This window comes from Cetorhinus maximus, chromosome 4, assembly GCF_964194155.1.
Source record: "Cetorhinus maximus chromosome 4, sCetMax3.hap1.1, whole genome shotgun sequence".
Lineage (NCBI taxonomy): Eukaryota > Metazoa > Chordata > Chondrichthyes > Lamniformes > Cetorhinidae > Cetorhinus > Cetorhinus maximus.
In genome coordinates, this window is record NC_135882.1 from 159,086,678 (window position 1) to 159,111,537 (window position 24,860).

Here is a 24,860-nt window from a genome sequence, read left to right on the forward strand (position 1 = left end):
TAATAACTGTAACTTTCATTCCTTGTATTCAAGTAAATCTTGGTTGTAAACTTTCCATAACCCTGATGTCTTTCCTTTGTAGGGTATTAAGAATTGAAAGAAACATTCACAACTGTGACTTAACAAATGTGTTCTACAAATTCAACACCATATGCTTGTTTTTATATTGTGTACAGAATTCTATTTGCTTATTTTTCAACTCTCTTAATCTTACTCCTTTTTTAAAAACTTTCTCCCCCCGCCCCCCCCCCCCCCATTCTTTTATGTCAGTGATATACTCCTACCAACTTAGTACTCATAGAGTCATATAATACTATAATAAGCATTCCAACAACAGCAGCAATGTGTATTTGTATAACATGGAAGTTATTCACGATGATACCTGTTGACAAAATGGAGTGCCACTGCAGCACTGGCTGTGATGACAAGCTTTTGAAACATTTTTTTAGGTAAACTTTACTCCTGGAAAAGCCGATTTATTTGCCTTTAATAAACCCATGAGCTGTTGTACAGGAATTCACCAATTGGAACAGATTTTTTTTAAATCTCTCAATTTTTTTAAAGTGCTATTGAAGTCATGGGTTTGGGGTGTGGAAATTAAACTCTTGCACAAAATGCCCACATATTTCATATACTTGACTATAATACAGGTATCATTTTGAGACAGACCTTGCAGACTCCAAGCAGGAAATTTGCATTCCGGTTTGTGGGCAATTACTTGGTCAGCACAGTTACGAATTGGTCCCTCTTGCATTATGCGCAGACAAAACCTTCAGGCCAATCCTGGCATTGTTCATAAAGGATGTCCTACGCCTACATACTAGCATTCAAAGTAGGAAAGCCATCCCTAAAGGAATTGAACTTAAAAGTGGCAGAAATGCCACTATATATTAAATGCCTTTGGTATCAGACAACATTGTGCAAAGCACTCCAACAAAAGAGAAGAATGTCCAAATCAGAGGCCAGTGATTGAATTTGTGAACATCTCATGCAAAAGAGGCAAAGACGTGCATTTCTTAACTCAACTTTCAACATCAACCAACTGCCTTTTGCAGGGGATTTTCAAAGAAGCCGATAAACTCTCCCATTTAACTTTGCCATTAGTTGTAATGCCGCATAACTTGGAGTAGTGGATTTTAATCAAAATTAAAAATTCCCAGAGCAGTTTTTATCCTTCATTTTATTTCTATGCCATAAAGTTTAAATTACCATAGCACTTGAACAAGACTGTTGATATTTTGCTATTAATATCTATTTTATTTCTCTTTTTAGAATAAAGAGAAAGTTTCATCCTACAACAGGACACCTAAAATAGACCGCAGTGAATTGGAAAAGGAAGTGAAAGAGAAAACTTCTATGAAACGTAAACTACCTTTCACTGTTAGTCCATCTAGGAGTGAGCAGAGGGAATCAGACACAGGTAAACCCTTTCCTTTTAAATTGTCCTAATGTAGGAATGTGATGATTTTAAAGTTTTGCACCTTAGAATTTTTGAGCACTATGAAGAATAAAATAAGCATCCAGTTATGCTTGTTGACATTAAACTTAATGAGCATAGAATGTGAAAAAGCAGAAGAGTGTTTAGTCCGTTTGGCCAGCCCCAGAGTTCTAAAAACATTATTTCACTACTTAAAATATGTCAGATGCTTTTCCAGTGAAATGTACAACTCGCTCCTTCTTTAAAATCTGATGTATCTAGCCTTGGTTGCCACACCAAGAGGGTCATGAATATTTGGAAGGCAAAGTTATATCTGATCTATCCATTCAGCTTCCCTCTTCTGAACATCATCTCACCTTCTCCCTCACCACCCCACCACCCCCGCAATGTCATTTTTGGGCCCAGGGTTCAGCTTGTCAGTACGGTGTTCTGAATGATTTCATGTTCCTCGATGTGATTCCCACTTGGCCTTTTCTCTACTCTAAACAAACTTGCCTTTCCTTCTAGTTCAGACATCTAATACCAGGAATTAGATGGATAGGCCTTTGCTGCATCATTGCCAGTGATGCAGTGTCCTTCCTGTGAGAGAATGAGGTATCCAGCACACAGTACCCCAAATGGTGACAAACCTATGACCTCCTAGGCTCAGTATCACATCTGTGATTGAGTGTTCTATTCCATTTACTATACAACCCGATCTTAGTTACTTCTACATAATTGGGCAGATGGTTCCAATGGCCTGCTTGCCAACATCTGCAAAACCTTTTTTTTGTGCTGTATCCTGTAGAGGAAAACAGTATTTTTTTTAAAAGGTAATAGATAGTAACCGACGTGTACAGCTACAACAATGACTGCCTTTATATAATACTCACTGTAGAAACATGTCTCAAAATATTCCACAGAGGCGTGACCAAAAGATACCGTTAATGTGTCCTCAGGATCTCTCTCAGCCTATGGCAACGCTCTTATGATTCCATGGTAATTTGGCTGTTCAGCAGGCAACTAAATAGGGCTCACTTAACAATAAGTGAATATTTAAACAAGTTTTGTTATTCATTCATTCAGGGGATGTGAGCGTCGCTGGCTAGGCCAGCATTTATTGCCCATCCCTAATTGCCCTTGAGAAGGTGGTGGTGAGCTGCCTTCTTGAACCACTGCAGTCCATGTGGTGTAGGTGCACACAAAGCAAGTTAGGGCAGGAGCTGTAGGATTTTGACCCAGCGACGGTGAAGGAACGGTGCTATATTTCCAAGTCAGGATGGTGAGTGGCTTGGAGGGGAACTTCCAGGCGGTGTTGTTCCCATGTGTGTGCTGCCCTTGTGCTTCTAGATGGTAGTGGTCGTGGGTTTGGATGCTGCTATGGAAGGAGCTTTGGTGAGTTGCTGCAGTGCGCCTTGTTGATGGTACACACTGCTGCCACAGTGCGTCAGTAGTGGAGGGAATGAATGTTTGTGGATGGGGTGCCAATCAAGCAGGCTGCTTTGTCCTGGATGGTGTCGAGCTTCTTCAGTGTTGTTGGAGCTGCACTCATCCAGGCAAGTGGACAGTGTTCCATCACACTCCTGATTTATGCCTTGTAGATGGTGGACAGGCTTTGGGGAGTCAGGAGGTGAGTTACTTGCTGCAGGATCCCTAGCCTCTGACCTGCTCTTGTAGCCACAGTATTTAAGTGGCTAGTCCAGTTCAGCTTCTGCTGAATGGTAATCTCCAGGGTGTCGATAATGGGGGATTCAGCAATGGTAACGCCATTGAATAAGGGGCGATGGTTAGATTCTGTCTTGTTGGAGATGGTCATTACCTGGCACCTGTGTGGCACAAATGTTACTTACCACTTGTCAGCCTGGATATTGTCCAGGTCTTGCTGCATTTGGACATGACTCTTCAGACACTGAAGCAGTCCATGAATAGTGCTGAACATTGTGCAATCATCAGCGAACATCCCACTTCTGACCTAATGATGGAAGGAAGGTCATTGATGAAGCAGCTGAAGATGTTTGGGCCGAGGACTCAACCCTGGGGAACTCTGCAGTGATGTCCCGGAACTGTGATGATTGACCTTCAACAACCACAACCAACTTCCTTTGTACTAAGTATGATTCCAACCAGCAGAGAGTTTCCCCCTGATTCCCATTGACTCCATTCTTTCTAGGTGCCTTGATTCCACACTCAGTCATATGCTGTCTTGATGTCAAGGGCTGTCACTCTCACCTCACCTCAGGAGTTCACTTCTTTTGTCCATGTTTGAACCAAGGCTGTAATGAGGTCAGGAGCTGAGTAGCCCTCGCAAAACCCAAACTGAGTGTTCGTGAGAAGGTTATTGCTATGCAAGTGCCTTTTGATAGCATTGTTGATGACCTCTTCCATCACCTTACTGATGATGGAGAGTAGACTGATGAGGCGATAGTTGGCCCAATTGGATTTGTCCTGCTTTTTGTGTGCAGAACATAGGTGGGCAATTTTCCACATTGCCGGGTAGAATTAATCTATTTATTTTCATTTTTTACATTTTTTGGTTTGGACAATTTTGTTTTAGCATTCAGAAAAGCATGTGCAGAACTACTTGAGAAGTTACTCATGTGTCAGTCTGAATGCATCAAAGCAGTAGAGCACTTGCTTGCAATTTTTTTCAGGCAGGCTCCAAGGAGGTGTGAACATTTTTTTTTCAGTGCTACAATTGCAACATAATACCTGGAAGTTTATCTAAGTACAGTTCTATCAAAATAGGGGGAGGCGATGGCATAGTGGTATTGTCGCTGGATCAGAGATCCAGGGTAATGCTCTGGGGGTTCAGGTTCGAATCCCGCCACGGCAGATGGTGGAATTTGAATTCAATAAAAATCTGGAATTAAAAGTCTAATGACGACAATGAAACCATTGTCCATTGTTGTAAAACCCATCTGGTTCACTAATGTCCTTTAGGGAAGAAAATCTGCTGTCCTTACCTGGTCTGGCCTTCATGTGACTCCAGACCCACAGCAATAATTAATTTTTTAAAAGTACAGTACAGTTCTTTCAAAATACAAAACCTGATTTTATTAAATATTCACGAGGAAAACACAGCTGAAAGCATTCATGATTTTCAGCACATGTTGCCACCCTATGAACTCATTTCACCTGCGTAAACCAACAGTTTTACTTATTGTTTCAAGTGAGCATTGCAGGCAACGTCAATATTTGTTGCCCATCCCCAAGTGCTCTTTAGAAGGTGGTGGGTAAGCCGCCGCCTTGAATCACTGCAGGCCGTGTGGTGTAGGTGCACCACAATGCTGTGAGGAAGGGAGCTCCAGGACTTTTACCCAGTAATAATGAAGGAACCCCCACATAGTTCCAAGTCAGGATGATGATGTTGCCATCCGTATGCTTCTCTTGTCCTTCTAGGTTGTGAAGGTCTTAAGTTTGGAAAATGCTGTTAAAGAGGGCTTGGTGAGTTGCTGCAGTGCACCTTGTATACAATGCACATTGCTGCCACTGTGTGTCAGTGGTGGAAGAAGTGAAATTTTAATGTGATGGACGAGGTGCCAAGCAAGCAAGCTGCTTTATTCTGGGTGGTATTAGTGTTGAGCTTCTTAAGTGTTGAGAAAGTTGTTGATGATGTCAAGGTGAGAATGGTTAGAATTCTGGTCATTGCACCTGGCATTTATGTGATGCAAATGTTACTTGCCACATATCAGTCCAAACCTGAATGTTGTCCATATCTTGTGTGTAGATACGGACTATTTCAGTATCTGAGGAATTGTGAATGGCACTGAACACTGTGCAATCATCTTGTTGCCTTTGGTGTTTTTGTCAATTATCTTAAATCTGTGTCCTCTGGTTATCAATCCTTCAGCTATTGGAAACAATTTACCTTTAAAATCATAGTTTACATACAGTAAATAAACAGCTCTTTTAATCTCCTCTTTGCCTCCTCTGCTCTAAGGAGAACAACCCCAGCTTCTTCAGTCTCTCCTCTGAACTGTAGTTCCTCGTCCCTGTAAACATTCTCATAATGCCTTCTGCACTCTCGTCAAAGCCTTCATATTCTTCCTAAAGTGTGTTGCCCAGAATTGAACACACTAATGTTCACACTAAATGGGTCTGAACTACCGGTTGTGTTTTATTTTACCTTTAGCATACCTTCCTGGCCTTTGTACTCTATGCCTCTAATAATAAAGCCCAGGAACTCATATCCTTTAATTACTGCTTTAGTTAGTTTGTCCTGCCACCAATCAGAAATTTATGCACAAAAACCCTATTTCTCTCTTCTTGTGCCCCTTTAAAATTGCCATTTAACATATATTTATTTCTCATCTGCCAAAATACAACATCTCTCATTTTTCTGCTTTATATCCACCCATTCCACCAGCCCGAAGTACTCTTGAAGTTTATTAGTGGCTTCCTCACTCTTTGCTACACTTTCAAGTTTTGTGTTATCTATAAATGTTGAAATTGCTCCCTTACGTCCAAGTCCCTAATATATATCGGACTGAACCTTGGGGAGCTCCAGGTACAGCTTGCTTCAGTCCAAAAAAACAGCCATTCATAACAACTAACTGTTTTCTATCCTTTAGCCAGGTTTGTAGCCATGCTGCTTCTGCCCCTTCTATCCAATAGGCTTCTGTTTTACTAACCAGCCTAATACATGTTACTTTATATGGACTTTCAAAAGGTGTTTGATACATAACAATGACTGTGCTGCTCTCATCTGTTACCCAGATGATTGAATTTTTTGATGAGCTAAGTAAAATATTGATTTGCCATGAGCAAATCTGTCCTGGCTCTCCTTTGCTCATCCACACTTCTTCAAGTGGCTATTAATTTTCTCCCAAATTATTGTTCCTAAAAGCTTCCCCATGGTTAAAAGCTGGTGGAAGTAATTCAGCCATACCTTCAGCTTCCATCAGTAGATCTCCATTTTGTTCCCAAAATGGACTCTCCACTCCTCTGACAATCTTTTCATTGCTGATAGTTGATGGGCTTACAGAAGACCTTTTCAATCTCTTTTATGTTAGCCTCCATACTACTCTCTCACTGCTCCTTTGCCCTCCTCTTATTTCACCTTTCACTTCTCTGTGGTTTATATGTTCAGCCTGATTTTTCCCTTGTATTATCCATCTTACATCTGTCAAACACCTTTTTCTGCTTCATCCTATACTCCAACTCCATCACTCAGGGTTTGGTTGTCCTTTTCCCCTTGTGAGAATGTACCTAGACTATACCCAAGCCATCTCCTCTTAAAAGACTGCCATTATATTTCTGCCTGCCAGCCTTTGACTCCAATTTACCCAGGCCAGATCCCGTCTCAAATTGACCTTCCAGCAAAGTATTTTTATTTGAGATTGCACCTTGATTTTGTCCGTAACTAATCTAAGCATTGCAATACTGTGATCGCTACTCTTGAGAGCTCTCTGTCTGTGACTTTTCTGAGATGGTTCTTCTATCTTGGATTCTAGTTGTGGGACTTGGTTAGTAAGCAGACTGCAGACATACTCTGGTATCTGCTTAACACTTCTTTATTAGTGCCACATCTGTACCGGTAACAGAGTAGGCATTTGCTCCTCGGCATGATTCCAACCCCTCAAGAGTCTAACACATGACTGACTGATGTCAGTGGTACATCATCATCAATGCCATACATTAGCATATCCCACCTGTTAACCCTTCATACTATACCTCCTCCAAGTATACTATCCTATTTTCGACAACCACCTGAAATTTATGCCTTTAACTATTTACACTACATTTCTGTAACTCCTTTTTTATAACTACAGATTCTATCCAACTCCTAATCTTCCCCTCCTCAAGTCACAGTCCTGAGAGATTCAATCTCCCACAGAATTCTCGGCCCTTAGGAAAGACATTTTCAAGACATGAGGGATTTCTTCTGCATGTGGTAGAACATCATGATCTGCAAAATGCCACAACAATTTAGTAGCATTGCTGGGAAGCAGAGCGTAAGTTGCAGGATGTCTGAACTGCAAGGACAACAAAGACTTTTCAACAAAAGACTGATTCATGAGAGAAGATTGAAGAGAATCGACCCTTGGACCCTCGAAGACTTGAAGAGATGAACTCAGGACGCTCATGAGGAATTTGTTGCTCCCTCGAAGCACACAGGGATAGAGCTTCAGAAGAGGAATAAGAACACAGGAACAAGAGTAGGCCATTTGGCCCATTGAGCTTGCTCCGCCATTCAATTTGATCATAGCTGATCATCCACCTCAATGCCACATTCCCTCACTTTCTCCATATCCCCTTACGTCATTGGTCTCCAGAAATGTGTCGATTCCTGTCTTGAACATGCTCAATGATTGAGTTTCCACAGCCCTCTGGGGTAGAGAATTCCAAAGGCTCATGAACAAAGACACCGAGGTCCCTTTGGACACCTAGACTTCCCAGCTTCTCACCATTTAAGAAAAACTCAACTTTCTTGTTTCTTCTACCAAAGTGAAGAACTTCACACTTATTCACAATATATTTCATCTGCCATGTTCTAGCCCATTCGCTTAAACTGTCTAAGTCCTCTTGAAGCCTCCTTTCATCTTCCTACATTTTACGTTCCCACCCAGTTTGGTGTCATCAGCAAATTTGGAAATATTACAATTGGTCCCCACATTTAAATCATTCATATAGACTCTGAACAGCTGTGGACCTAGTACGGATCTTTGCAGTATCCCACTAATAACAGCCTGCCATCCTGAGAATGATCTGTTTATTCTTACTCTCTGCTTTCTGTCAGTTAACCATTTCTCAATCCATACTAGTATGTTTCCCACAATCCTATGCACTCTTAATTTTATTTACTAACCTGTGTGGGACCTTATCAAAATTCTTCTGAAAATCCAAATACACCACATCCACTGGTTCTCCTTTATCTATGCTACAAGTAAAGTGTACCGGTAACAGAGTAGGCATTTGCTCCTCGGCATGATTCCAACCCCTCAAGAGTCTAACACATGACTGACTGATGTCAGTGGTACATCATCATCAATGCCATACATTAGCATATCCCACCTGTTAACCCTTCATACTATACCTCCTCCAAGTATACTATCCTATTTTCGACAACCACCTGAAATTTATGCCTTTAACTATTTACACTACATTTCTGTAACTCCTTTTTTATAACTACAGATTCTATCCAACTCCTAATCTTCCCCTCCTCAAGTCACAGTCCTGAGAGATTCAATCTCCCACAGAATTCTCGGCCCTTAGGAAAGACATTTTCAAGACATGAGGGATTTCTTCTGCATGTGGTAGAACATCATGATCTGCAAAATGCCACAACAATTTAGTAGCATTGCTGGGAAGCAGAGCGTAAGTTGCAGGATGTCTGAACTGCAAGGACAACAAAGACTTTTCAACAAAAGACTGATTCATGAGAGAAGATTGAAGAGAATCGACCCTTGGACCCTCGAAGACTTGAAGAGATGAACTCAGGACGCTCATGAGGAATTTGTTGCTCCCTCGAAGCACACAGGGATAGAGCTTCAGAAGAGGAATAAGAACACAGGAACAAGAGTAGGCCATTTGGCCCATTGAGCTTGCTCCGCCATTCAATTTGATCATAGCTGATCATCCACCTCAATGCCACATTCCCTCACTTTCTCCATATCCCCTTACGTCATTGGTCTCCAGAAATGTGTCGATTCCTGTCTTGAACATGCTCAATGATTGAGTTTCCACAGCCCTCTGGGGTAGAGAATTCCAAAGGCTCATGAACAAAGACACCGAGGTCCTCCAAGTTTATCAAACATGATTTCCCTTTCGTAAATCCATGTTGACACTGCCCAATTTTACCATTCTCTTCTAAATGTCCAGTTATCACATCCTTAATAATAGACTCTAACATTTTCCCTACTACTGGTCTGTAGTTCTCCATTCTACCTCCCCCTCCCTTCTTAAATAATGGGATTACATTTGCTGCTTTCCAGTCCACAGGAACCTTTCCAGAATCTAAAGAATTTTGAAAGACAACTACCATTGCATCCACTATCTCTCTAGCCACCTCCTTCAACACTCTAGGATGAAGCTCATCTGGTCCAGGGGATTTATCAACCTTCAATCTAGTAAACTTTTCAAGTACTACATCTTTCATTTATTTTAGTTTCTCAGTTTCACAAGTCCCTTGGTTGCCTAGTATTTCTGGAAGATTTTCTGTATCTTCCTACGTGAAGACAGGTGCAAAGTAAATGTTTAGTTTCTGCACCATTTCCCTGTTCTCATGTCCTCACCTATAATGTGCCCACATTTATCCTAGCTAATCTTTTTCTTTTCATATACTAAAGCTTTATGTTCCTTGCTAGTTTGTATTCATATTCTGTTTTCCCTTTTTGTTATCAGTTTCTTGGTCCTGCTTTTCTGGATTCTAAATTGCTCTGAATCCTCAGGCTTACCACTTTTTCTGGGATCCTTATAAGCCATTTCCTTTGACCTAATGCAATCTTTTACTTCTTTCGTTAACCGCGGTTGATTTACCTTTCTCTTTGGGTGTTTGTGGCTTAGAGGAATGTATATCTGTTGTAGGCCGTGTAGTATTTCTTTAAATACTAGCCATTGCCTATCTACCATCAAATTTTTTAGTGCATTTTCCCAGTCCACCATAGCCAACTTGCCCTTCATACTTTCATAATTTCCTTCCTTCAGATTTAAGACCCTGGTTTCAGAATTAACTATATCACGTTCAAACTTAATGCAAAATTCTATCATATTATGGTCACTATTTCCCAAAGGCTCCTTTACAGCAAAGTTATTAATTAGCCCTTTATGCAACACTAAATCCAAAATAGCCCGACCCCTAGTTGGTTCCTCAACATACTGCTCCAGAAACCCATCTCGTACACATTCCAGGAATTCATCCTCCACAGCATTAGTGCTGATTTGGTTAACCCAGCCTGTGTAACTCCAGGGAACACTGTCACAGCCGTGGTCATCCACTGCTATATCAATGACTGAAAAGACGTTGAATACCTGAGATTTCAACCAACTTATACGGTGAAAGAAAAAAATGACCAAATTCCTGTAAGACTGTCAGGAATAGAAGGGATGGTTTCCAGTGATATTTCAGGAATACTGTCTGCTTTCTGTAGGCTGTAGTAAGGGAGACACAATTCTCTCTATATGAGCAGAAATACCTGGAAAAACTCAGCAGGTCTGGCAGCATCGGTGGAGAAGAACAAAGTTGACGTTTCGTGTCCTCATGACCCTTCAACAGAACTATGTAAAAATAGGAGAGGGGTGAAATATAAGCTGGTCCCCAGCTTAAACCAGCTTATATTTCACCCTTCTCCTATTTTTACTTAGTTCTGTTGAAGAGTCATGAGGACTCGAAACGTCAACTTTGTTCTTCTCCGCCGATGCTGCCAGACCTGCTGAGTTTTTCCAGGTATTTCTGTTTTTGTTTTGGATTTCCAGCATCCGCAGTTTTTTGTTTTTATCTCTCTATATGAGGTTGCTCCACTAAGGGCAATGGGAAGAATTGCTGAGGATATGAAGAGAAGATGGCCTCACCTTCTGCAATGAGACAAATTTCCTGTAGACAATTAACTCGGGGACAAGATTGATGTATAGGATTCTGCAGCTTCAGAATTGCTTAAGACAGCCATAGCTTCTGTGCTGACCTCCAGCTCTGGAGGGAAGAAGATTTTCAGCTGGGACTGAAGTATGGGTGGCAATTGACTTTCACCCTTGGAAGGTTAGCTCTTTAGTAGCGTGATCCTCTATGGACTGTAACCTGGACTCAGGCAAGGCATTCTCTGTGGAAGGCTCTTCATGGATAACAGAGGATAGACTAGGCAATATTTTGGTATGTTCAGTGGAACTAAGATCTGAATGCTGCTCAGCCACTAAAAAAAACAGCTGACTCCTCTTAAAAAGTCAAGAGACTTAATGTGGTGTGTCCATTAACTGGAAAGATGAATCATTCTCTGGGACCTCAACCTCCAAGAGATCATTCAGTGCTGTAAAGATTTATTTCTCATCACTTTCTAGGAAGAACCAATTCAAGTCCAGCAGGTCTTGGGGATGGTCACTGTGTGCCCCAGTGCTTCTGTATCCACCACCTCTGGCCTTGCTTCATGAAGAACTGAGATTCATAAATTCCATCTCCACCCAGGGTCTAGCAGATGGTGACTCTGTGAAAGAAAGGAACTTACTGCTGAGTGTATAAACTTCCTCAGCGCCTGAAGGCTGAAGTTCCATGGCTTCTAAAGAAAAGGTTGAAGATTATTGCGTGAAAGACAGTGAGTCATTCAAATAATGAGCATCGTCTGGTTTGTCTAGAATTCCTAGAAGCATGTCAACCATTGCCACTTGGCTATACATTGATTGTTGAGGATATAGAGAATGATTTGTCACCCCTTGTAGCTAAAAGGAACAATAATCATGTCTTTGATTGTCGCCTGGACCTTATAATTTGATGTCTGATGGATGAAGGGTCATTTTTTTATTTATTCTTTCATGGGATGCGTGTGTCACTGGTAAGACCAGCATTTGTTGCTCATCCCTAATTGCCCTTGAACTGAGTGGCTTGCTAGACCATTTCAGAGGGCAGTTAAGAGTTGACCATATTGCCGTGGATCTGGACTCTCAAGTAGGCTAGACCAGGTAACGATGGCAGATTTCCTTCCCTAAAGAACATCAGTGAATCAGATGGGATTTTACAACAATCGATAGTTTCACGGTCGCTAATACGTAGACTAACTCTATATTCCAGATTCTTTGAACTGAATTCAAATTCCACCAATTGTTGTGGTGGGATTTGAACCCATGTCGTTTGCTGAAGCCAGTTGAGGTCATCTGCTAATATGTTAACAGCAGCTCTAATACCAGTTTTGAACCTGGACTGTAACTAACCAATAACCTGGACTAAGACAATCAACTTTCTCTAGGAACTCTAATGTCGCCGTTTCCTTGACTTTCCATTCCTCGGAAGGAATGTGCTTCATAAATACTTTGTCTTTGTCTTTGATTAAAATTGTTGGATTTGCAGGATGCTTGAAATGTCCAGTTTTGCTGCAGTGGAAGCACTCTGCACTACCTGCTGGAATGTTCTGGGGCCTATGCTGGGTTTTTGTGCCAGCATCTCAAAATGGCTGCTGGCATGGAGTTTCCCCCCACTTTCACCTGGTTTGCCGGGCGGGTGGGTGGGGCCACTGCTCATGGGCATAACCCGTCAACTGGGTCATAAGCTTCGGAGTCGTGCCAAATTATAGCCCGATTAAATTCTCTAAGCTTGGCCTGCCTCACTTACTGGACCACTTGATCCAAAGAAAGATCAGCTTTCATCCGCAGAAAGTCAGTTTTTCAGCTGGACACCCACAACTATGCAACCACAGATTAGCTCATCCTTCAATGTCCCATATACATAAGAACTAGCTAGATGATGTAGCTCGATTACAAATAATTCGGTCGATTCCCCAGGTCATTGCCATTGTTGGTTAAAACGTGACCGTGTGATTATTAAGTTTTACTTCAGGCTAAAATATGTGTCGAAAGCTTTATGAATGGACTCAAAGTCTGCAGTGGACTCCTACATCCCCTGCCTTAGAAGAAATGTTGCCTGCTGCTGCATCAACCACATAAAGGAATTGACTTGAAGCTTTTGCTCCTTTTCATGAAGGCCTGATGCTGCTTGATACCAGAGAAAATGGCATTTTCATAACTCCCGCTGCTAGCCTCTCTGCAGGCCCTCAAGGCAGTCAAACAGGCAGGGCAAGGGCAAAGACTGCTTAGCAGGTCTGGTCATCATTACCTCTCTCCAGTGAGCCGCCTCCTTCCGCCGATATTTTTTTAACAAGCTGCTTTCAAAGTTTTCTGAGATGGCCCTTCTATCTTGGATCCTAGGCATGGGACTTGGTTAGTAGACAGACTGTAGACATTCTCTGGTATCTGCTTAACACTTCTTCATTAGTACTACATCTAAACAGGTTACAGAGTAGGCATGTTGCTCCTAGGTATGATTTCAATTGCTCTCTCTAGCGCTCACTCGCTCGCCCTCTCTGGCGCACGCTTGCCCGCCCTTTCTCCCTCGCTTGCTCTCACCTTTGTGCCCAACTGCCCACCCTCTCTCGAGTGAAGAGAGAAATACATCATCTATGTCATGCATTAGCGTATCCCATCTGTTAACCCTTTATACTGCAGTGGCATTCTCTACTTGAACCACTTTGTTTCTCAATGGAACATTCTGATCGGGCTTTCTCCTGAAAACATATGCACTTGAGAAATTCCTCCCCCTCTCTGCCCTTCATACAATCACTGCCCCATTTAATATTGAGGAAGTTTCTACTACATTTTGAAGTTGGAATCCCTGCCAAATTAATTTAACTCCTCCCTCATAGTAAAAGTTAACCTGTATTCAAGATTAATGGCCCAGCTCTGTTCAGGTGCAACTTGTCTATCTTCCTGTCACAGAACTATCCCAGGAATCTGAAGCCTTCCCTCCTGCATTATGTCTGTTAACCATGCATTAACCTGCCATATCCTCCTATTTCTATTCTCACTATCTCATTGTACTGAAAGTAATCCAAAGGTTTGGATGTCTTACTCTCCAACTTCCTTCCTAGCTCCTTAAACTCTGACTGTAGGACTCAACCCTCACTGTCCTCCTGTCACTGGTTCTAACATGGACCATGAGTTTTGGCTATTCACCTTTCCCTGCAGCATTTTCTGCACCCAAGGAAGCAGTGTACCACACAGGTCTCAGGTTGACAGGAGCTTGTGTTCTTCAACTGCACCTTGGATTCCAATATTTTTCAGAGTTCCATATTTGTATTACAATAAAGAAATTGATGCAACAAACAGACTGCACCCCTATGACTTGGGAGTGACCTGAAAATAGAAGGGTTGCTTTCCAAGGGCATGATGTTCCTATGGCCTCAGCTATAGTGGCTGTGTTAGCAGCTTACAATGTGTCTGCAGCATTGGGCTCCTGTTTGAATATGGTGACTCTTTACAACAGGTAAAAGGCAATCAAATATGTACTGGCAAAATACAAAAATACAATGTCTTAAATTGTAATGCAAATGCAGTGCAGTAAATAACTGTACAAAATAAATTGCATTATCTGGACTAAGTGGGTGGAATTTTCCACTTCTGCACTCTCAAGTCCCTTGTTTTCTCTCTATTCATTTTAATAGGCGGAAAATGGTAACTTGGCAGGGACACACAGAAGCAAAAATCCCCTGCAGTATATTTGCACTGCTATTTTCTCCCTCCAAATGCCATTTTTTCTGAGCATCAAGCCCCAGCCCTTGTGCTGTCTCCTCACCTGAGCCCCAGTTACTTTCAAGCCGCTGTATTTCATCTGGATCCATCTGAGCCTCAAGTGAGAAAGCGGAGTTGAGGTAGAAGATTCACCTTGATCTTAGTGAATGATCGAAGAAGCTTGAGGGGCTGTATGGCCTGTTGCCCTATTTCCTATGTTCTTAATTATGCTGCCATTTTCTGCATGCCTTGCATTTCAAAAAGGCTAAAATTGAGTACAGTAGTAAAGCAACATGCATAAGAGGCATACAGTGAAAAATTATTTTAAAACTTGGAGAAAACAAAAAAAGTAGTCGGGTGGGAAAGATTGGAAGAAAATGGAGAGTTAAAGGCAACAACGGAATGTGATGTATGACAGACGTACAGAAAGAGAGACTGGCAAAAAGAATGGGAAATACAGACTGAGGGCAGAGAAAAATAGGGAAGCATGGGGAACCATTACAGGAAGGCAGAGATACACGTTTTATTTTTTGCCTGAGAAATCCTACAAGAGAAACTATTAGATAATTACCACCATATGCAATGCTATTCCACTTGGATGGATCTTTTGGGATATTCGGCGCCCTGTGCACATTGATGAGAAGAGCAATAAACTTGCTCTTACGTAGTGTAACAACTGGCTGTCTCATACACCAAAGCAGGAAGTTAACCTATTCAATCCCCAGCCTGTGCTGAATGCTGAAACCTTTAAATGGGAGAACAAAAGGTGTGCTATGTTTGGCCTCAATAGCACTGAGTTAGGAAGGGAAAAATTTACTGACTTCAGCTCTTGCTATCTAATAATCCCTGGTAAAGTATGCTTTTTGGATCCTTAACTTTTTAAATAGAAGCAAAATATAAAAGCAAAAATCTTTTTTAAAACTGCTAAACTTTTATCATTCACGAGTTAAGCCTCAGCTGCTGTATTGTGTCCAATTCCGGTCACAATACTATAGGAAAGATGTCAAGGTTTTGAATATGGTTTAGAGGAGATATACTAGACTGGTAGTTATGCAGAGAGACTTGAGAAGCATCAGCACCCATGGAACCAAACCCTCACAAAGAGCCATTCACTCAGATTTGGTGGTAAGAATAAAGGTGAAGCTATTGGTACTTGCTGTAAATCAGATTGCAACTTCCAGCATCTGCACATGCACAATTAAACAGAGAAATCAGGAAATTGCTATCTACTTTGTCCTGCACCTCCACAACCTTCACTACACCAATACCTTGCCAAAAGAATCAGTATTAAAACCCAAGGAAGGACAAGAAGTTCCAATAATTATCCATTAGATGCCCAGTAAGCACTGTAGAAACAGTTGAAGTGAATTTTGAATGGCATGATAAGTCTTAAATGCTACCAAATTCTGGTCTGAAAATGTATTTTTGCAGGTTTATTGTTGGAGATTTAAAAATCATTTTTTTTCTGTTCGTGATTTTTACAAAGAGCATTTAATTCAAACTTAGATTTCCTGGTTTTGAGTCTGCATGTCTCAGTAAGGGTTCTTCAGTCCAATTGGTTGAAGAGACAAGCTATTGCTTGCCCTGTTCTCACAGATCCCATGCAGAGGATGCCATGCTGAAATGGCTCTCTAATTACCATAAATTGCTGCACAAAAGCTTAATAAAAGTCTGGGTAGCTGCAAGTGGGATGAATGTTGGGCGCTGTTTGTTTGCCACTGACTACAAAATCCAGGCCAATGTTGAGTTTAAAAAATAAAGTAATATACAGTTGAAGCAGGATGTAAGCAAGTGACAGAATGAAAAATCTTCCTCCATCTGCTGTTCCAAATATTGGGAGCAAAGAAATCTTGGCGAACCTCCTGCATTATACCATTAGAAGCAATAGACTGACTGTGTTTAAGAACTATTTACAAACTGATTGCCAGCCTTTATTTTAGATTCCACTGGTTAGATCATAAATTCTTGGGGGATAGACGATGGCATAGTGGTAGTGTCGCTGGACTAGTAATCCAGAGACCTAGAGTAATGCTCTGGGGACCCGGGTTTGAATCCCACCATGGCAGATGGTGGAATTTGAATTCAATAAAAATCTGGAATGATGACCATGAAACCATCGCCAATTGTCATAAAAACCCACCTGATTCACTAACGTCCTTTAGGGAAGGAAATCTGCTGTCCTTACCTGGTTTGGCCTACCTGTTACTCCAGATCCACAGCGATCCACATGGATCTTAAATGCTCGCTGAACAAGGGCAATTAGGGATGGGCAATAAATGCTGGCCTAGCTAGCGACGCCCACATCCCATGAATGAATTTTAAAAATTTGGTTTAAGATCAGCTCAATTAGCATAATTGAAAAGCTGGTCACTAAATATTAAATATTGCAGATGGAAACAGCAAATATCTCTTTCACCACGGTTTTATTTATTTAAACTGTTAGATGAGGACAGCAGATGTTATTGTTCAACAGGGCCTTGACCTTATGAAGTTGCAGTTCAGTGAAACCTGTAAAATGGGGTTCATGTGCAATGCTGATCACTTGTCTTCCTGGTATGAAACCAGAATTTTGTGAAGTCATGTTAGGTGATGTTCTGCACAAAATGTCTATCCAGCATTGTGCCAAACCATTGTGTTTGATCAGCAGTTGAAAGTCTATACCACGGAAATGGTGAGAACCAGCAAGTGTATCACATACCTCCCTTTTGTATAATTTAAATTCCTTTGTAATTTGTCATGTGAGAAATCCCAGTGCTGAAGATTCTGTATGAGCTTAGGCTATTCTCTTTTAACCTATCCATCCAGTATCACCTGTGTAACATTTATGATTTTCTACTGTTATCTGCTGCTGCAAAGTTTAGAGTCCGTTTTCTCTAATAACTTACCAATTTATGCTATTGACTAATAATTTTAAAGGCTTCTGATTATTAAAAATGTGGAAGTTAATCTGACTGCTGTGCTGCACTTGAAAATTATTTTTCTTTCCTTTTTAATTTTGATTTTAAAGAAAACCAACCTACAGATCTTTATCCTTGTTTGCAGTTACTCTATTGGTATAATCAGGTGCTGCTAGTAATCAGTATAGCTTCTAAGCTGTCAAACGCAGTCTGTCACTCCTGCATCCTTTCGAACCTTCTGTTCTTCTTTAACACACCAGTTAGTGGAACAACTACACTGCTGAAATTTGGCACAAATTTTCGATAAATCTACTCATGCCAATAAATTGCAAAACTTCCTGTTTTGCTTTTGGCACTGGGAACTCCACAATAGCTTTTACTTTTGCATCCCATGGGGCCACTTGACCATGTCCAACAGTATGACCAAAATTAGTGACTTCTGTCTTTTCACTCTTGGCCAAATTTATAACCAAATTGGCCTCTTGTATTCGGTTGAATACTGTAGGTGTTCTTCCCAAGTCTGACTGAATATCACCAAATCATCAGTATAGACTGCAATTTGCTCCGTCCTTCAATCACCTTGTTTGGCAGTCTTTGAAATGTGGCTGGGGCATTTTTCATACTAAAAGGCATCACCTTACATGGATGCAGACCATTCGGGGTCACACAAGCTGATATTTCTTTTGCCCTTTCCTATAATGGACCTGCCAGTATCCTCAAAGTAAGTCAATTTTCGTAATAAATACTGACACTCCAATTCTTTCAATGCAATCTTCCAGTCATGGAATAGAATACGAATCCACTTTTATTATTGTATTCACATTGCAGTAATCAATACAGTTATTGAGATCCATCCGGTTTTGGCACCATTATGATAAGTGAACTCCAATTATCGTGACTGGCTTCTGTTATGCCATTATGAAGCATAAATTCAATTTCTTTTCAAACTTGAGCCAATTTCGCCAGATTTAATCTATATGCGTGTTGCCTTATTGAAGCTGAATCCCCCACAATTAGCATTATGCATAGCTAAAGTTGTTCTCCCTGGCCTATTCCCACAAATTGACTTGATTTATTCATTTACGGGATGTGGGCATCGCTGATTGGCCAGCATTTATTGCCCATCCTAATTGTCCTTGAGAAGGTGCTGGTGAACTGCCTTCTTGAATCAATGTAGTCTATGTGGTGTAGGTACACACACACTGCTGTTAGGGAGGCAATTCCAGGATTTTGACCCAGCAACAGTAAAGGAACGACGATATATTTCTACGTCAGGGTGGTGAGTGGCTTCGAGGGGAACTTGTAGGTGGTGATGTTTCTATACATCTGATGCCCTTGTCCTTCTAGATGGTAGTGGTCATGGGTTTGGAAGGTGCTGCCTAAGGAGTCTCGGTGAGTTTTTGCTGTGCACCTTGTGGATGGCACACACTGCTGCCACTGTAGGTCAGTGGTGGAGGGAATGAGTGGCACACCTTCCACAAACAATCAAGTGAGCTGCTTTGTCCTTGATGGTGTCAAGCTTCTTGAGTGTTGTTGGAGCCGCACTCATCCAGGCAAGTGGAGAGTATTCCACTACACTCGTGCCTTGTAGATGGTGGACAGGCTTTGGGGAATCGGGAGTTAATCACCGCAGGATTCCTAGCCTCTGACCTGCTCTTGTAGCCACAGTATATGGCTAGTTCAGTTCAGTTTCTGGTCAGTGGTAACCCCCAGGATGTTGATAGTGGGGAAACAGCGATGGTAATGCCATTGAATGTCATGGGGCAATGGTCTTATTGGAGATGGTCATTTGCTGACACTTGTGTGGTGCGAATGTTACTTGCCACTTGTCAGCCCAAGCCTGGATATTGTCCAGGTCTTGCTGCATTTGGACCTGGACTGTTCAGTATCTGAGGATTTGCAAATGGTGCGGAACATTGTGCAATCATCAGTGAACATTGTCACTTCTGACCTTCTGATGGAAGGAAGGTCATTGATGAAGCAGCTGAAGATGGTTGGGCCTAGAACACTAGCCTGAGGAGCTCCTGCAGTGATGTTCTGGAACTGAGTTGATTGGCACCCAACAACCACAGCCATCTTCCTTTGCCATTTCAACACACCACCCTGCTCCCATGCCCACATGTCCGTCCTTGGCCTGCTGCAACGTTCCAGTGAAGCTCAACACAAACTGAAGGAACAGCACTTCATCTTCCGGTTAGGCACTTTACAGCCTTCCGGACTTAACATTGAGTTCAACAACTTCAGATCATGAACTTTCTCCTCCATCTCCACCCCCTTTCCGATCCCCCTTCTTCCAATAATTAAATTTTTTTTAAAAATATATTTTTTATTTTTTAATTCATTTCCATCCATTGTTTTATCTTCACCTTTTAGCCTATTTCGATCCCTTTCCCCCCACCCCACCCCCACTAGAGCCATCTGTCATTTGCTCGTCCTGCTTTCTACCCTTAATGTCACCATTAGCACATTCCTTAGCTAATATCACCACCGTCAATACCCCTTTGTCCTTTTGTCTATGACATCTTTGGCAATCTCTTCTTTGCCTCCACCTATCACTGGCCCTCCAGCTCTACTTGTCCCACCCCACTCAACCAGCTTATATTTCACCTCATTTCTATTTTTCCTTAGTTCTGATGAAGAGTCATTCGGACTCGAAACGTTAACTGTATTCCTCTCCGCAGATGCTGTCAGACCTGCTGAGTTTTTCTAGCTATTTTTGTTTTTGTTTCAGATTTCCAGCATCCGCAGTATTTTGCTTTTTGCCTCCATCTTCCTTTGTGCTAGGTGTGACTCTAATATCTCTAACGTGTGTAAGTCACTTTGACAATTCTCTGGTAGGTAACTTGATATTAATTTAATTTCTTAAGTACTTCCTCATTTTCCAAATCAGTCAGAGGAAGGTCAATTTCAGAATTTTTAATTTTTGTTTTATCCTCTGAAAATTTAGACAAATTCCCTTCTCTTCCTTCCTCTTTAATGACAGTTACTAGCACTTCCTTCTGTCTATCCTCCCTGTCAAAGTAATGTCTATCCTCCCTGTCAAAGTAATGTCTATCCTCCCTGTCAAAGTAATGTTTTAGCATGTTCACATGGTACACACACTGACTCTTTCTCCCATCTGGAGTACTCGCTACATAGTTTCCATCATTCAGTTTCTTTTCAATCTGCTATGGTCCGCTAAATCTTGTCTTCAACTGTTCACCTGAGACCGGCAAAAACACCAGCACTTTCTCTCCAGCTACAAAGCTATGAACTTTTGCCTTTTTATCTGTATTTGCTCTCATTACTTGCTGAGATAGTTTTAAATGTTCCCAGGCTTACACTCATGCCCGAATTAATTTTTCTCTGAATTTTGTTACATAATCCAGGAGAATAGTTTCAGAACTCTGATTCACCAATTTCTCCAGAATCAGTTTGAGTGGTTCCCTTACTTCATGACCATAAATCAACTCCAAGACTCATTAGGGGCACCCCTAATAGCAAACAAGAAGAATAGAATCCCCTGATCCCAATCATGAGGATATTCTTGACTATAAGGTCTAATCATAGGTTTTAAAGTTTGATGCCATCTTTCCAAAGCACTTTGAGATTCAGGGTGATAAGCAGACAACCTGAACTGCTGTCTCTCCAGACTGCTCATTACTTCCTTAAACAGTTGGGACATGAAATTTAAACCCTGATCAGATTGTAATTTCTTTTGGCAATCTGTATCTCGTAAAGAATTTAATTAATTCTTCTGCAATCACTTTTGCTGTAATTTTCCTTAAAATATTACTTCTGGACACAAAATTAGACAGGAAGAGGAAGAATCTGAAAGAAAGAGGGAGTGTGCTGAACCTCAGTTAGCTGGGTCAATTTTTGAAAAGTTAGCCCAAGGGGAGAAGGTTAGAGTGAATGAGGCTGAGGCGTTTAGCCCATCAAATTTAGTGGAATTACAGCAGAAGAATCCAGAATTAAAAGAGCTGTATCAGACAAAAACACTTCTATTGGCTTCTGGAGATCTCATGGACACATCCATGATAGTCAGTAAATACTGATTCCCACTTTTAGTTTTAGGGAGGGGTCCTACACAGTCGATCAGGACCCTGTTAAAAGGTAACTCAAATTCTGGAATAGGAATTAAAGGTGCTGGTTTAATCACCGCTTGAAGTTTTCCTACCACTTGACATGTGTGGCATGTCTGACAAAATTTAACTACATCTCTATGTAGTCTAGGTCAATAGAAGTGTTTTTGTATTTTAGTTTGGGTTTTTCTAACTCCCAATGTCCAGCCATTGGGATTTTATGAGCCATCCTTAAAATTTTATTCCACTATCCAGACGGAATTACTAACTGGCGGACTTTGGCCCACTTGTCATCTGCAGGGTCTTGCAGCGGTCTCCATTTCCTCATTAGTACATTGTCCTTGAGGCAATAACATTCGGGAATGTGCTTTGCCTCGGTTTCAGAATAATCTGTGTGATGTGGCTCTTTTAATTCTGGATCCTTCTGCTGTAATTCAACTAAATTTGATGGGCTAAACACCTCAGCCTCATTCACTCTAACCCTCTCCCCCTGGGATAACTTTTCAAAAATTGACCCAGCCAACTGAGGTTCGGTATCTTCCTCCTTTTTAGATTCTTCCTCTTCCTGTCTAATTTCGTGTGTCTGTGATATTGTCACCACACAGTATGGAAAAAACCCAGGATGCGCTTTTTGTAAAACTGCAGTAGATTTTTTTTAAGGGGTTCTTCTACCGCTCTAGGGGTAGTTGGTATTTGAGACCCAGCAATATAATTTCCTCAAGTGAACTAAAATCTGGCAATGGGCAATTTCTCTACCACTCCAACAATTACTTCTGTTTTCAAATCACTTTTTAACCCTACTCTGTACAATACAGGCTTGAATTCACCATGTATTCCTCCAATTAACAATTTCTCCTGCAATAATCCTCCTGGGCAGCAGATGGCCTTATCCCATAACATTGGAGACTGACTTGCACCAGTGCCCCTCAAAATTCTGATAGGCTTACCTTCTTGTTTCAAAGTACAAGGAAACACTTCCCTCTCACACAAATGCTTGAACACCTCTGTAACATGTCTCTTAGAATTTCCCTGGGTAGGTTGGGAATGCATTCCTACACCTCTGGCTAATTCTGACTGCTCTCTTTGCACATGTATGAATGCTACTGGTTTATCTCTAACCTGGGACTCCGAACCGAAAGCATTATTATTTACAGAATCCTTTTGAGCTCCTACCATTGCAATTGGCTTCCCATTTAATTTCCAGCAATATGGGGAGGTGATGGCATAGTGGTATTGTCGCTGGACAAGTAATCCAGCGACCCAGTCCTGAGGACCCAGGTTCAAATCCCGCCACGGTAGATGGTGGAATTTGAATTCAATAAAAATCTGAGATTAAAAGTCTAATAATGACCATGAAACCATTGTCGATTGTTGTAAAAACCCATCTGGTTCACTAATGTCCTTTAGGGAAGAAAATGTGTCGTCCTGGTCTGGCCTACATGTGACTCCAGACCCACAGGCACTGTGGTGCCCCTGAACAAGGGCAGCTAGGACTGGGCAATAAATGCTGGCCCAGTGAGTGAATAAAAAAAAGATAACCTTGTTGCAATCATTAATATTATTAATGCAATGATAACAAATTACTTCCTTCACCACCTTTGGATTCCACTTTTCCATTTTTAATAGACTGGTGTCCTTCAATCTGCTGTTTACAATTAGCAATTTTCCCATTGCTAGACTTTCTACATCTCCAATTTTCTTGCTGACCTCCATATTGCCTGTGTGATATATCAAGACAGCAGCTTCTCTGATCTTTTTAATTTGTCTTTCATCTAAATACTTTTTGATACTCAACGGAATACTATCCAAAACTCCTCTTACACTATCAAAACTTTGTTTCAAATTCAAAGAACGAAAGCATTGATCCCACAGCATCATCTTTTAATCATTATGTTTAAGTTTAAAATTTCTAAATAAAGTATTTGAAAACTTTTAAAACATGTCCCCTCATGTGACAGTGTCACATGAGCTGGGACATAAAAGACTTTTAAAAAAATTTTATTGAATTTTTAAACACTTCATGAAACCCCATCCCGCCCTTGGATGATGTTCCATGAAAAATGCGAAGGCCACCTGGGCTCTTCGCCTGCCTGTCAACCTTAAAGTTGGACGGGCAGCTCATTTAATTGTTTAAATTAGTTTATAACAGGCCTTAATAGACCTTTGACAGTTCGGCGGGTGCACAGCCCCGCCCCGCTCATCAATCAGAGGTTTCAGCCCTAGGTTTCATATCTTTAAATTCCAAATGCTGTGCAATGATTTCAACCACTTCATCTTTACACATCTTTGCCTCTAACTTTATCTCTAATGCATGTGCTAAGTCTCTTAACTGAAACATAGAAAATAGAAGCAGGAGTAGGTCATTCGGCCCTTCGAGCCTGTGCCATCATTCAATATGACCATGACTGGTCCTCTATCTCAACGCCATACTCTTGTGCTCTCCCCATACCCCCTGACGTCTTTAGATTCCAGAAATCTATCCATTTCCTTCTTAAATATATTCAGTGACTTTGTCTCCACGGCCTTCTGTGGTAGAGAATTCCATAGGTTCACCACCCTCTAAGTGAAGAAGTTTCTCCTCACCTCAACCCTAAATGGTTTGTCCCGCATCCTGAGACTGTGACCCCTTGTTCTAGACCCCCCCCTCCCCCCCCCAGCCAGAGGAAACATCGTCCCTGCATCCAGTCTATCCACCCATGTCAGAATTTTATATGTTTCAATGAGATCCCCTCATTCTTCTAAACTCCAGTGAATACATCCTAGTCGGCCCAATCTCTCATACAAAAATCCCACCATCCCAGGAATCAGTCTGGTGAACCTTCGCTGCACTCCTTCTATGGCAAGTATATCCTTTCTTAGGTAAGGAGACCAAAACTACACACACTACTCACCAAGGCTTTGTACAGCTGCAGTAAAATATCCTTGCTCCTGTACTCAAATCCTCTTGCAATGAAGGCCAACATACCATTTGCCTTCTTAACTGCTTACTGCACCTGCATGCTTGTTATCAGTGATTGGTGTACAAGGGCACCCAGGTTCCTCTGTTCTCAATCTATCACCATTTAAATAATATACTCCCATTCTGTTTTTTCTACCTAAGTGGATAACTTCACGCTTATCCACGTTTTACTGTATCTGCCATGTATTTGCCCACTCTCTCAACCTGTCTAAATCATCTCGAAGCTGCTTAACACCCTCCTCATCGCTCCCACTTCCCCCTCCCCCCACAAGTTTCATTTCGTCAGCAAACTTGGAAATATTACATTTGGTTGCCCCATT

General features: G+C 41.4%; 1 protein-coding gene across 15 annotated transcripts in view; it reads left to right on the top strand.

Moving 5' to 3' along the window:
• ankrd12 (ankyrin repeat domain 12) overlaps positions 1 to 24,860 on the top strand; it is a 216,856-nt gene that overhangs the window by 140,140 nt on the left and 51,856 nt on the right. For all 15 annotated transcript variants that reach the window (XM_078541028.1, XM_078541034.1, XM_078541038.1 and 12 more), the window contains one exon: positions 1,273 to 1,420. In XM_078541028.1, coding sequence (XP_078397154.1) covers positions 1,273 to 1,420 — 148 coding nt within the window. The remainder of the gene's footprint in view (positions 1 to 1,272; positions 1,421 to 24,860) is intronic.